Below are 14,170 nucleotides of genomic sequence, written 5' to 3' on the forward strand. Positions count from 1 at the left end.
AACTACTCGGATGATGACTTGCATGAAGACTAAAGCTCGCTAGATCCTTGAATTGATTATTTAATCATTCCAAGGCTCGGGGGATGATAAGCTACACCCAACAGTTATTTTTTTCAAGACAAAGGCAACAGATCCAAGATTTTACTGACCATCAGCATGATTCTTTGATTCAATCTAAGGTTTGGGGGCTACTTTCATATAGAGTGTAACTTCCGCCACCCTCCATATCACATTCCAAAGATGAAGATTACAAAATCAAGACGATCAAGGGTTTGAGCACACCATAGTCTCATGGTAGCTTTGAAGAACTTTGAAAATTCAGCCAGACAAAATACTCAAGGAGCACTAATACTACTCAACGAGGATCTGAAAAGTACTCGAAGACTGTTACATTCGACTATGAAGCGCTCGGGGGCTTGTCAGGGATATATCCCTAGTATCCGCAAGGAAGGAAGAAGACATGCTCCTACATGGATTCCCATGTAATCCTACCAGGACTCCTACCTTGTAACTGACTAGTAATCTCACCCCTAAAGTATATAAAGGAGGGCAGGGGTACCTAGATCGGTAGATAGAAAACCACACCAGAGGACCAAATTCTCAACACCCAAGCGTAGGGCGCAATATACAACACCCAAACATGACGTATTACGCAACTCTGACGGCCAGAACCTGTATAAATGCGTGTCTTGTGTCCTCGTTTTTACCTTCAAATTTCAGTTACGACGATCCTCCACCAACCAATTTACGGATACCCCTCGGTAGGTCTGAAGCCCTAGCAAAGGGGCCCAAAGTCTCAGCCATGGGAGGAGATGACTAGGGCCTTGGTTGGGGTTTTTTTTTTTTGCTCACGACGTGATCTCGGGCCAGATTTCACTTTGGAAACTTTGGACGTTCTACGCGGGCTTCATACGCGATGGGCTTTTGGCCCATCAGTATGCTCCAGCTTTCTGGTTCTGTCTCGTAGACATTTCCACCCCTCAAATTGATCCGAGTATTCTGGCCTTTGGCTCCAAACTAAAACGACTCACATTCAAATGAAGAAACGTACAGAATGTTCAATACCATATGTGCGTGCTTAACCAATCTGTCCGTTTTCATTATTTTGGAACCACAAATGCAAACTTTGTTAAATTTGATACTTCTAGGAGTAACGACCCTAGCACGTTTTGAGGATTTCACCGAAACAATCACCGGGAAGAACTCAAACATTGTCACACAAAGTATAGCTATTTGTAAAAAAAGGGCCTCAATGCAACAATGATAAACAAGTCTAAGCAAAGCAACAGAGCAACAAACTTGGGTTGGCTAGCTCGGTTTGTCGTGGTTCTATATCGCGAAACCTGACAGATGGAATCAGCTAAGTGTGTGTACAATGCGATTATTTTGCTATAAAACTAAGTTAGAGTAGGCATTTACAACTAATGGCTTATGTTGGAGACGAGGAAGGTCCAAGCGGATATATTGCTGGTTTATTCAATTCTCTCATTATAAAAAGGTTATACTCAAGAAGTCTATAAGATATACTGATAACTCCTAACCTTATATAATGAGGGTATATAGGATTAGGAACTCTAAGGAGTTCACTGGGTAATTCTTATATAATGGGGGTAGATAGGATTAGGAACTCTAAGGAGTTCACTGGGTAGTTCTAGAAATATATTGAGAAACAATTCATTGCAGTCTCGTTCTCGTGCAAGCGATACATTTGCTTAGCATCCCCAAACAGCCAAACCACCACACAAATGGATGAAGTACTCCTACATCAACATGATGTCGGTCTAGGTTTTTATGATGCCATGTCTACTTGAAAATCAATATATTTTATTTTGGATTCTAGCGTACTTGCAAGATGCATAGCATAGAGTCTCAATTTGAAAAGAGATGCCCATATTGTTTGTTTTGCCCAAAGTCAAAAACGCAAAATCTTGTTGAAGTGTCATGAAAGTTTTTTTTCTTAAAAACATTTATGTAAAAATTATTTAGATTTGTCTAGGTTTCACAAACTTGATAATTTTATCAAAATTTTATAAGTTCGTACTTCTAAGTTAAGCCGTTTCAATGTTTCAACACTTTATTTGCTTAATGTTAACATGATCATACTACTATTTGCATAAAATTGCACAAACCACTTTTGTTTCACCAACACATTTTTAGTGTTGTGGAATCGACACCAACTAGCTACTGCAGTGTGATTTCTTCTTTCGATGGATTATCGAGGATCAAACCTGCTGCGTTCTCTCATCTCATCTATTTCATATCACTGAAAGTGTATTTCTATGAAAGCTTATTACTCCAAAATAGCGTGTTTCATAATTTTGAGAAATTATCGCTTCAAAGTTTTTCTTTTTAGATTTTTGACTACCAATAGCTTGGTTTCTTATTGTTTTTGAAGTTTTTTTTCTGCCAAGTAAGACACTCATAAGATTCAAGAAAACTTTGTAAAGTTAATGAACCTGGTGCTTCTCAAATATCTGAACACAGCTGCCCAGCTACAAATACATACAACAAATAAGATTAAAAAACAAGGGGGGAAAATAGAAAAACTCTGTGTTAGATTAGGGTTTCTGCGTCGGCTAGTTTCGACGCAGGAGACCACACAGGCGAGGCGAGGAGAGGAGGAGCAGGGGCGATGGGCGCGCCGAAGCAGAAGTGGACGCAGGAGGAGGAGGAGGCGCTCCGCCGCGGCGTGCTCAAGCACGGAGCCGGCAAGTGGCGGACCATCCAGAAGGACCCCGAGTTCAGCCCGGTCCTCTCGTCCCGCTCCAACATCGACCTCAAGGTACCTTCCCCTGCATCTCTGCCGCCGCTTCCCCGTACCCAGCCGCGACGGAGCTAGCCGCACGCATCCTCTAGATCTTACCCATCGAATCCTTAGCTCCTGACTCGTGCCTGTGGCGCTTTTCGTGATGTTTCGTGCCGTCGTCTGGTTTCTGAGCGTGCGGTGCTTTTCCCCTGCATCTCTGACGCTCTGTTAGCTGTGTGGTGTTTTTAGGATGCTTGGTAGCTCCGCGGCTGCGGTTTCTTCGGTAGTAGATTTGGGGCATGGAAGACGAGATTTTGGGTTTTGGAACTGGTAAAATGTAAGCGAGGGTTGGAATGGTCACGCTCTGCTGCGATTGGATGCTGCGGCATGATATGTTGCCCAAGGACAATGATGTTGTGGTGGTAGTGGACGAGCGGTGTGGGATTACATATGGCAGTGTGAATGTTTTATGATCTGGGCTGTATGGCACAAATTTGAGCTGTCCCCATATTTGCGAACAGTTTATAATCTTATAATCGAATTCAGTAGTTTTATTGGTCACTGGATGAAACAGATTTTCAGAAAGAAGCAAATCACGTGACAGATTACTTGTGAATTGTGATTGATTGCCTTTCGCCGATGGATGCTGCCCTCATGCCATTGCTTATTAGGAATATACTTAAATGAATGGGAGCCATTTCTTGCTTCTTAACATTGTTTTGATTTGTTTGTGTTCCTGATCATGTCATGATGATTGATGACTTATTGTCACAAGTGATTTCATAGATCAGATTCATTCTGTTTGAGGGAAAATGTAAGCATACGAGTGCAGAGGTGCCTCTAGCCAGTGCGTTCAGCAGTTATTGCTCTTGAGAATAGGATTCTTTCTGCGTGATAAGTTTGATGGATATCATGGTAACGGTACCGCATTGTACAGGGGATTGGTGAGTTTGAAGATATTGCCCTCAATAAGTGGCTTAGAGTTTCCAACCTTTGCAATTAAGGGCTTTGGTATGTTAGTTGGAATCTGGAAATACTTTCTTTTTGTGCTATGTGGCCTTTACATTATCCTCAAACCCCTCCATTGAAAAACCTATGATGTTAACGCATATTAAGAAATATAAGAAACACACCAATCTAGCCTGACCAATTGCTCAGGTGCAACCAGCTTGAATAGGTACTGATTGGTTATTGCACATCTCTTCACCTTGATCCTCCTCGCGTTCCTCCTTTGTGGTACTGCTCAGCAGTGCACAAGAGTATATCAATTTTAGCCATAACATCAAATGAATGTTGCGTCAACTTGCTGTCAAGATGTGAATTCTTATGCTCACATAGGCCATGAAACTGTTGCCAGATAACTGATATGAATTTCTTTATCTCCTGGAACAAAGGGAAGAGCCACCACATCAACTGCCCCATGGTCCTTAGGTGAACACATATGTTTGAACCACAGAATCACTGCACTCCATACATGTTTGGTATCTGTTCAACAGGAAAACATATGAATGGTATCCTTCTCGTTGCTATATAATTCACATGTCTCGCTTCCACTCAAGAACTCTAGTAAGAATAGCAGTCCTGCAAACCAACTACATGAAGAAGTTTTACTTAATATCTGAAACATCATCAATTTTTGCAACAAGAATTTCATCTAAAACTTTGCCCACCTCTTAAGATGGAGAAATGTCCCCTTTTATGTTTGAAAAATGATTATGCTCTTAGTAATAGAGTTACCATTCTAAGTTGTTCTCATTTAACCATTTTCTAGGTAGTTTTGCCAGAACGATTCGTTTCTTTTACCTGAACCATATGTTTTTATGATAGCAATGGTGCTACCTTTCGTGGACCTTGGTCAGAAAATGTTCTTCATCCATTAACCGTAGCAATTCTGCCATGTGCAGATTACATGATCGCTATTCTGATTACTGAGTCATATCGTTATTCTCTAGATCCAGAACTCATAATCGTAGCATCCATGGGCTGAAGAATGTCGTGTATTGCTGGTCCTGTTAGTTCCCCCCTCACACATTATTATTAGTGGTGCTGCAAAATTTTACACAAATCAAATCCATCATTTATTTTTTATAGCAACATCTTTACACTTGATTGGATTTGGAAAGACAATTTTGCTCACCTTGTTTTTTGTCCTTCCCTGAGTCCATAATGGGAACAAAGGCACAGCAGCATGTGTTGCTCAATGGTTAAAACTTCCCTGCAGTTTGCAAAGATGCTTGTAAAAACTGAAATCACATGTGTATTTTGGTACCTTTTTTAGCCAATCAACCAGCACGATTTTTTATGTACACTGAAGCAAGTTACAGAAATATGGCATATTTCTTGTGGTTTCACTTGGAAGAAATATGGATAAACATTTTACTTGTTTTCCATCTACAATCTAACGGAAACTATCTGCGAAAAGTAAGATAGTTTGTTGTAGCAGTGCTGTCATCTGATGAGCATCAGAAAGCGTGTCAGTTCAGTTGTACTGCGGAGCTTACACCATGGTTGTAGGTTTTTGTTTTGTTTCTGGTTCTCTATGTGATGTTCTATTTTGTATTTTCAGGACAAATGGAGGAATCTAAGTTTCAGTGCAAGTGGACTGGGTTCAAGGGATAAAATGAGGGTTCCAAAAATATCTGGACCCTCATCTTCCCCAGCGTCTAGCTCACAGGCTCAGCTTCTCCCAGTGGCCAATAAAGTTGCTGAAGCTTCACAAGATGCTGAAAAAAAGCCACAGGATGGGAAAACTCCACCAAAGTTGGTCTCTCTTTATTTTTATACCGAAGTCTAGTTAATCAGCAAGCCTAGTTTTAAATGCCTAGTTATTCTGTGTCATAGATGGAAGTTCTGATTAAAAATGCTTTGGTTCAGGTGTGATTGCATGATCACATGTTGTTTATACTTCTGAGTGAAATCAAAGATGTCTCTATTCATGCCATGCCATATAGGTCTATAAATTTTTGAATGATATGTCACTTGAACTTCCATTAGATTGAAGAACATCTGGGTTAAAGCAATGACTTGTGCATTGGAAATGCAAACATGAGTGGACATGATTTAGCAGGAATGGTTGTTGATAAACCAACCAATATGTAGAAATTTTTTTTAAAATAAGACAGTCAAGATATAAGCCAACCTGGGTGGGAGAGTTGATGGATTTAGCAAGGATTCCCATTCCATTTGATCAAAGTTATGATTCTGAATTCTAATTAACTCTAGAATCTGATTACGGTGTCCAATTTATCTGGTAGGTATGGTGCCATGATCCTGGAAGCTCTTTCGGAATTGAATGAGCCAAATGGTTCAGAGATTAGTGCAATCTTTGGCTTTATAGAGGTTGGGTGTCTGCAATAATTATTCTCATTTGATTTCATTGTTTTGCAGCAGTTATTTGTCATCTGTTTGATTGCCCATTCAAGTTTTAGTTGCTTCTAACTATGTACTACTTATGACTCTGATATACTACTGATACGATATGATAAGAATCACAACTCACGAATTTCTGTTGCATGATTTGTCTGTATGGAAAAATTAGTTAGTTTTGAAGCTTCTTCTGTTCCGAGAATTTTGTTGGTTATAATAGCTAACTTAAATGAAACAAACCGCTATTTTTTCCCCACACATGGATCATGAATATTTAATTAAAAAATTGTGATCACCTGATCTTCAGTACGTAAGAAATGCAAGCTCAATTCTGATGACCATGCTCTGTTATTTCCTTGCCATACTTGATGTGCATGTATATTTTGTTTTCATGCTGTATTTAGATATCACTTAGTGTATTACTAGAACGGTGATAAATTGCTTATGTTATCATTGGTACCATCTGCAGCAAAGGCATGAAGTGCAACCAACCTTTAGAAGATTGCTTAGTTCAAAGTTGCGGCGACTTGCAGAATCAAAAAAAATTGAAAAGGTGAATCTTCCTTTCTTCACTTACCAGTTATAGTTTATCCATAGATTGGCTGAAATCCTACATGTTGTGAACACATCCAAATTAATCCTTGGTGTCCCATTGGCCTCCTCGCTTAGTTGGCAAAAAGGCTTGCATGTTAGCTAGGGAGAATATTAGTGAGAAAATGGTGGGAGAATAGGGAAATCTCATTGATCAATCTTCACAGCAGAGGGTTTTAGTTGAAGAAATTGCATTTTAAGAGTTGACAGTGAACAGTTTTGCACATGGTTTGTCAAATCAAGAACTCAAGTTCAGATTTACAATGATTTGTCTGCAAATCGTCATCGAACTCAAAGTTCTGATCTTTTCATCTGATATTTTTTATATTCCCTTCAAAAGGAGTTTCTTCAAATTCGGAATGACATACTTGGGTGTTTATTTTTATATAGATTTACGAATTTGGATTCAAAATATATTCCCCTGTACTATATATTGCAATATTCTGGAATCCATAATACAATCTCTGGGGCTTCTAAAGCTTTATGCAACTAGTGCTAATCTAATTACATCCTCTTGTCTAAATACAGGTTGATAATAAGTTGTATAGGCTTGTAGATTCCTCTGCGACAAGAACTCTAGCTCCGATAAAAGCATCAGCTCCAAAGCAGAAGGATTTATCGAAGCCATCGAAGGTGTCAAAGAACCTAGGACTGTTTGTCGCCACCAGCCCAGCACTAGAGGCAGCGATGGCGGCGGCAGCCAAAGTAGCTGATGCGGAGGCGAAAGCACACGATGCACATGATCAGATGATGGAGGTAGAAAGGATCCTCAAGATGGCTGAGGAGACGGAGTCTCTCCTCACAGTTGCAGCAATTGCCTATGATCGATGTATATCATCTTCTTTATTTTCCATCGTATGTCACCATTTCACTACGCCATTTTTCTCTTCTGTCATCTAACTTCGTGCTGATGGTTCAGGTTCAAGGGGAGAGATAACCACATTAAATCCGGCGCCAAGGAAGCTCTGAAATCTACTGGAGACCTCTGTTCTCTTGTACATGGATAGGTTGGCCTGGATTGTTATCTGCCCATATTGCTCCTGTGTTGTATAATTTAACTGTTTGTGCTGTACCTGGGATATCGGGTTAACTAAATAACACCAGTGCATCTCCTGACACCAATTTTGCATGATTTGTGATCGCATCTTACCCTGACAGTCCACCTTTTTTTATTTCGCTAACATGACCATAGAACAGGGAATGAAGAAATGAATTATACCGATGCTTTATATAAAAAAGTACTGATGAATTATGGTAGGAACTAACTAAGAAGGCAAAGTTTTCCTTGTTTATCATAAAAAATATAATCTATGCCGCACGTCAATTGTATCTTTCACTCCGACAATTGTATGGGCTGTTCGACCCTTGTTCTTCACGAGTGAGAATTGTTCTTTTCACTACCTGTAACCTGTGCCATGGTTGTTGCATTGGCCTTTGCCAAAAGAAGGCTCCTGTAAAGCAGATTCGCCCATAACTGTTGTGCCCTACAATCTACAATTCGCTTTTGATATGTTGGTATCATGTTTCTACTTACGAATATGACTATAAATGTATCTGGCTAGCTTTTTTTTAAAAAAAAGGATTGGGATCAAGTCCTGATTTGCTATTAAAAAGCTTGTGTTTAAACGTTAAACAGCATAAATCTAGTGTTTTTATCAATCGATCATCAGCAGAGACGAACAGTTATCAGTTAAAATGTTACAGTACGATAATTTTTGTAACCCACTGAATTATGTAAATCCTCACTATCGTATTTAACAAAGTGCTTTACTTAGCTTTGGTGAAGGTGAAGGCTCACTAGGGGGGAAAAATATATATACTCCATTGCTAGATTATTAACGCAATCTTTTTGGCTGCGACTTTGCTAATTGCTACGCTGACGACGAGGGAGGGACGGAGGGAGGAGCCCACAAGACAAGAGATCTGCCCGCTGCCCCCTCGCGTTCCCCTCCCCCCCCTGCTCCGTCGTCTCTTCTCCCCCCAAATCCCCCCAAACCCTACCGCCGATCCGGGCCCAGATCGCCATGGCCGCCCCCAACAGCAACGACGCCGCCAACGCCGGCGCCAGCGGCACCGCCCCCGCCGGCGAGGAGGACACCTCCATCGAGGCGCTGGCGCGGCGCGTGCAGGAGCACATGACCCTCGCCAACAACCCCGCCGCCCGCCGCCACAAGTTCTGGGAGACCCAGCCCGTCGGCCAGTTCCGCGACGCCGCCGACACGTCGCTCCCGGACGGCGCCATCGAGCCGCCCACGCCGCTCTCCGAGGTGCGCGCCGACCCCTACCCGCTCCCCGCCGCCTTCGAGTGGCTCACCTGCGATCTCGACGACGACGCGCTCCTCGCCGACCTCTACTCGCTGCTTGCCCACAACTACGTCGAGGACGACGAGAACATGTTCCGCTTCAACTACTCCCCGGCCTTCCTCCGCTGGGCGCTCAAGCCGCCGTCCTTCTTCCGCGCCTGGCACATCGGCGTCCGCGCCAAGGAGTCCAAGAAGCTCGTCGCTTTCATCTCGGGCGTCCCCGCGCGCATCCGCGCTCGCGATGATGTCGTCCGCATGGCCGAGATCAACTTCCTCTGCGTCCACAAGAAGCTCCGATCCAAGCGCCTCGCGCCCGTGCTCATCCGTGAGGTCACCCGCCGCGTCCACCAGGAGAACATCTGGCAGGCTGCATACACAGCAGGGGTCGTCCTCCCAACCCCCATCACCACCTGCCGCTACTGGCACCGATCCCTCAACCCCAAGAAGCTCATCGATGTTGGGTTTTCTCGCCTTGGTCCGCGCATGACCATGAGCCGCACTGTCCGGCTCTACAAGCTGCCTGATGCGCCGCTCACCCCAGGGTTCCGCCGGATGGAGCTCCGGGACGTTGCTGCGGTCACACGGCTGCTGAGGGCCTACCTTGCGAAGTTTGTGGTGGCACCGGATTTTGATGAGGTGGATGTGGAGCACTGGCTGCTGCCCCAGGAGGATGTGGTGGACAGCTACCTTGTGGAGAGCCCTGAGACGCATGAGGTCACGGATTTCTGCAGCTTTTACACGCTGCCGTCATCTGTGCTGAACAATGCTACCTATGCGACGCTCAAGGCTGCATACTCGTATTACAATGTTTCGACCAAAACTCCGTTGCAGCAGCTGATGAACGATGCGCTGATTGTTGCCAAGCAGAAGAACTATGATGTGTTCAATGCTCTTGATGTCATGGAGAACGAGTCATTCCTCAAGGAGCTCAAGTTTGGTCCTGGAGATGGGCAGCTCCACTATTACCTCTACAACTACCGTATTCGCAATGGCATCAAGCCCTCGGAGCTTGGCCTTGTGCTGCTATAGGCGGTCTAATCAGGACAGTCCTCAGTTTACACCCGTACTTCCGCAGCAGGTACACCTTCTGTCGCTGGTTTAGTATGTGTGTTTCGTGATTGCTATACCCATGTAATGATTTATGGTCCTCCATGCTGTAGGTTGTTCACTGTGCAATCCGATGGTTTCTCATTTTGTTTATTGCGTTAGTGATTCTCCGTATGATTGCCAAGACCATTGATGGGAGTCCAAGATGATTTGCAAACGAGGAGTCTGGAATTAGAAATCCTTTTCTTCATTTAAGATTATTGTTTTCCATCAGTGATATTTTGTGTGCGTGATCCAAAACATGTATGCTGGCACTGAGTTTACCAAGAAATTTTGATAGAACTTGTGTTATCAAAGTCATTGTGCTGTTGTGTTGTGGTTGCGCATGTATGCATGTATGGATGTCTTGATCCTAGAACATTTGCCGCTGCTCTTTCAATGCCGCCCCAAATTTTGATGATTTTCTTATTAGTTTCCGATGTTTTGTGATTCAGTAATTTGCTTTCTCCACATTTTGCACCACCAGAAACGTGACTGTGGCTTGTGGAATGTCACTACTCATTTGTCCTTCTCTAGGCTGTGACATTGTTTCTAAAAGTAAGACTCCTTGGTGCCTTATTGCATTCAGCACTAAGGCACTTTACCAACTTAGCTTGTTTTTTGACAAATGGGTTCTAGCTTTCTCAGTTAGGAGTGCGCATGAAAAATAAATGTTCTAGCTTTCTCAGTTTGGACTTTGTAGTATGCATCATTGTCTTTGGCGGGCATCAATGCATTTGGATAATATTAGCTGGTTACAAATAGCTCACCTGATACTTGTAACCCTGTACAACTAGATGACATACCTAACTCACTGTACTTCCAAACTTCAAATGCAATAGTCATTTGAAGTTGCAAGCATTCTATTGTGTGGAATTGTGGCTCCATTCGGTAGTCAGACAAAGCCGATAACTTTATTTGTTGCATACTTCTAGCTATGTGACTGGCCTTTGACACACTACCGTATCAAGTTTGCCATATAACTATAAATGCCGATGGTTATTCATAGGCAATTGACCATCCTAATCTGCGAATTTGCTGCTAAAAACTTTTACTTAGTCTGATGCAGTTGTGCAGAAATTTCTGTGCTTAGACACTTGTTTTACCCCCTGTGTTCAACTGAACTTTTCGGTGATTGTGAAAGCAAAGCGTGAAATGCAGCAGGTCTTCTTAATTAATCGGGATCCAACTTGTGCGCTAGAACATCAGATGATGATGGGCCTATCCTGCAGCACAGTTCAAAAGGTCAGTATCAACTTGTCAGCTATTGTTCATCGAAATTCATTTTCGTTGCCTTGGGCGTCATGGCCCATTTTGTTTCCGCTTATGAGCGGCTCTGTGGAAATAAGCGAGAATCCTGCCAAACGCTTTGTTTATTTCCACCGATTCTCGTTTACGTGGTAAGTCGCTTCAGAGATTTGAACTACGAGAAGCGAGAAAATCTTCGCTTAGATTATAATCCAAGTGTGGCTAAGAGAAGCCTATCCAAACATGGCCTTAAGATGATGACTGATTTTCGTTGCCCCGGCGTCCAAGAAGATGAGCTGATGACTATTGTGCTGGTACTTGTTTTCTTTGTTCAATCCTTGGTTAGCCCTTGCTGATCTGCCAACGCGAAGTGGCGCTACTTGCTGCATTCGCATAATTCAACACACCACGAGTCACGAGTCACTGGATCTGTTGAAATCGTATGATCAGATCCGCCAAGATACGTGAAGCCTGAACTGGGCTCGGGCTAAAAATCTGGCAAGAGGTCCCCATCCAAAATCTGGCAAGCGGCCGGAACTGTATGCGAGAGAACATGGAAGCGAATATGCTGGAGCGAATCTTTGCCGTCCCGTCGCGCACACGGCACACGCGACCCACCAGCAGCAGCAACGACGCCACCACCGTCCACCGCCACCCAACAGCGGCCGCGGCAGCTGCCGCAAGACAGGAAGGGACTCCACCGCAAAGCAATGTGCCCCGGCACCTGCACGCACGGGCGCACGGCCGAGAAAAGCGCAGCCCCGCCACGAGTCGGCCACCTCCCCCCCCTCGTGGTCTTCTCCACTTGCTCCTGCACCTCCTCCACCCCTCCGAAAAAGTCCAATAAAATACAAGGGAGCCAACCCTCAGACGGAAGGCGCACGGCGCACGGAGGCGTTGGATCGGATCGTCGCCGGCGGGGGGCGAGATGTGGGAGTCGGTGGCGCTGACGCTGGCGGGCACCGCCGGCAACAACATCGGCAAGGTCCTCCAGAAGAAGGGCACCCACATCCTCCCTCCCCTCTCCCTCAAGCTCAAGGTATTCCCCCTTCGTCCCTTCGCCAGATTCCTTTCGCTCCAGATCGCGCCGCCGAGCCCTTTACGAAATTGTGGCGTCCCTGTCCGTGCGCGCAGGTGGTCAAGGCGTATGCGTTGAACCAGCTCTGGATCAGCGGGTTCCTCATGGACATGTGCGGCGCCGCGCTCATGCTCACCGCGCTCTCCCAGGCCCCGGTACGTGCTCCTGTGCGCCCCCATGAGGTCCTCGAGCGATTCGATTGCTTATGCTGCCTTTGCTGGTGGCATTGCAGGTATCCGTTGTGCAGCCCATTGCCGGCTGCGGGCTCGCGATACTTTGCGTCTTCTCCCACTTTTACCTCAAGGAGGTCATGAATGGCCTCGATTGGGTCGCCATCACACTAGCTGGTCTCGGCACCATAGGTGAGAGATATTCAAAACCTGGAACCTTTGCAATTTGAACTATACAAACCTTTATAGACTCTAATAATGCTTCACGATGGTTTCATGGGCTGGTGTTGATGTATGCTTGATTGTGTGTTCTCTTGCTTCAGGTGTTGGTGTGGGAGGCGAGGAACAGAAAGTTGATCAAATACCTCTTCTCAATATACCCTGGCTAGTGCTCTCCGTTGTCATCTTGTTTGTAGGTACCATACTCTGTGCTGCATAAGTTCTAGTATTACATGACATGCACTTAAATATGTTTTCTACCAACAGAAGTGTATTTCGTGCTATGCAATTGGCTAGATTTGTTCTGCTTCAGTTTTATTTTGTACTAACAAGAGCTAACAGTTACATGTGCATGGCTAAATTATGTTATGCCAATACTTCTTGTAACCTCTGTAAATAACTTACTATAGTCAATTACCATCTCAGGTACTGCTCAACACTTGGCTTCATATGTATAAAAAACAAAGGCGCGAGCAAGAGTTGGTGAGTATTTTAAAAACTCTAGCGCCTGTTTGCATATTGCAAGTTGTAACACAGAACATCCCATGCAGACTGGACCCGAAGTGATTGAGGAGATCATATATGGCTTAGAATCAGGCATTTTGTTTGGGTAATTTACTACTGCCGGTTTCCTTTTATCATTCTATATTACAGCCTTTTGTCACACTGATGTGACTAATGCGAGGATTGTCCATTCATCACTTGTTACTACCATTTATCGGTAAGGAGATCATGTGACTAACAACACTATTGCATATATAGGATTTCTTCAGTGATCTCTAAGATGGGATTTGTGATGTCTGAGATGGGTTTTCCAAAGATTGTTGTGCCAGCTGCCATTTCCTGTAGTGTTTGCTGCAGTGCTGTAGGATTTGTGTATCAGGTATGTCTAGCTTTCTGGAGATACGCCTACCTGGTTTATGCTGTTCACTGTAACCTTCACAGAATGTATGTATCTATTTTGTTTCTAGGAGACATGCAGCCATTAATTCTTCTCTTGTACCAATTTGTGAATTGTGTGCCCAGACCATGAAAAGCAGGATACTGTGATAGCAGAGTTAGGTTAATTTGTGAAATGGGTCTGCAAAGTGTTTGGAGAGACAAGAATTGAAAAAATGATATGATTCTTAAAAAATACGACATAAGCTTTCATTATATAAAGATTGGGGTATAGTGGTGTAACCATTCCATGGAAATAGTATAATTAGTTTTCACTTTTCAGTGAGACCGAGTGACTATTTAGGCCTGGTTTGGTTCCTCTGACTTATTTTTAGCACCCGTCACATCAAATGTTTAGATCCTAATTAGGAGTATTAAACGTAGATTATTTACAAAACCCATTACATAAGTGGAGGCTAAACGG

The 14,170-nt window shown here is 43.8% G+C and overlaps 3 protein-coding genes across 3 annotated transcripts in view; all 3 read left to right on the forward strand.

The window, feature by feature from the left end:
- The first annotated feature begins 2,538 nt into the window (after positions 1 to 2,538).
- LOC101776776 (single myb histone 4) lies at positions 2,539 to 7,852 on the forward strand. The gene is made up of 6 exons (XM_004969648.2): positions 2,539 to 2,782; positions 5,313 to 5,506; positions 6,001 to 6,085; positions 6,582 to 6,665; positions 7,232 to 7,532; positions 7,623 to 7,852. Exons 1-6 carry the CDS (start codon positions 2,633 to 2,635, stop codon positions 7,670 to 7,672), a joined length of 864 nt encoding a protein of 287 aa, XP_004969705.1. The 5' UTR covers positions 2,539 to 2,632; the 3' UTR covers positions 7,673 to 7,852.
- A 768-nt stretch (positions 7,853 to 8,620) lies between these two features.
- On the forward strand, positions 8,621 to 10,524 carry LOC101777188 (glycylpeptide N-tetradecanoyltransferase 1). The gene is made up of 2 exons (XM_004969649.3): positions 8,621 to 10,084; positions 10,167 to 10,524. Exon 1 carries the CDS (start codon positions 8,728 to 8,730, stop codon positions 10,033 to 10,035), a length of 1,308 nt encoding a protein of 435 aa, XP_004969706.1. The 5' UTR covers positions 8,621 to 8,727; the 3' UTR covers positions 10,036 to 10,084; positions 10,167 to 10,524.
- Positions 10,525 to 11,806: 1,282 nt separating this feature from the next.
- Positions 11,807 to 14,170, forward strand: part of LOC101777601 (probable magnesium transporter NIPA9) — a gene marked incomplete in the record, with an annotated part of 3,401 nt that continues 1,037 nt past the window's right edge. The window contains 7 exon segments of the mRNA XM_012846106.3: positions 11,807 to 12,379; positions 12,475 to 12,573; positions 12,651 to 12,780; positions 12,912 to 13,000; positions 13,234 to 13,290; positions 13,359 to 13,417; positions 13,570 to 13,690. Coding sequence (XP_012701560.1) covers positions 12,269 to 12,379; positions 12,475 to 12,573; positions 12,651 to 12,780; positions 12,912 to 13,000; positions 13,234 to 13,290; positions 13,359 to 13,417; positions 13,570 to 13,690 — 666 coding nt within the window.

The sequence above is a fragment of the Setaria italica genome, chromosome V (assembly GCF_000263155.2).
Source record: "Setaria italica strain Yugu1 chromosome V, Setaria_italica_v2.0, whole genome shotgun sequence".
Taxonomy (NCBI): domain Eukaryota; kingdom Viridiplantae; phylum Streptophyta; class Magnoliopsida; order Poales; family Poaceae; genus Setaria; species Setaria italica.

Coding starts and splice junctions, on each gene's coding strand:
- LOC101776776 (XM_004969648.2), top strand. CDS start 2,633: ATGGGCGCGCCGAAGCAGAAGTGGACGCAGGAGGAGGAGGAGGCGCTC. Junction 2,783..5,312: donor GCTCCAACATCGACCTCAAG/GTACCTTCCCCT, acceptor TTGTATTTTCAG/GACAAATGGAGGAATCTAAG. Junction 5,507..6,000: donor GATGGGAAAACTCCACCAAA/GTTGGTCTCTCT, acceptor TTTATCTGGTAG/GTATGGTGCCATGATCCTGG.
- LOC101777188 (XM_004969649.3), top strand. CDS start 8,728: ATGGCCGCCCCCAACAGCAACGACGCCGCCAACGCCGGCGCCAGCGGC.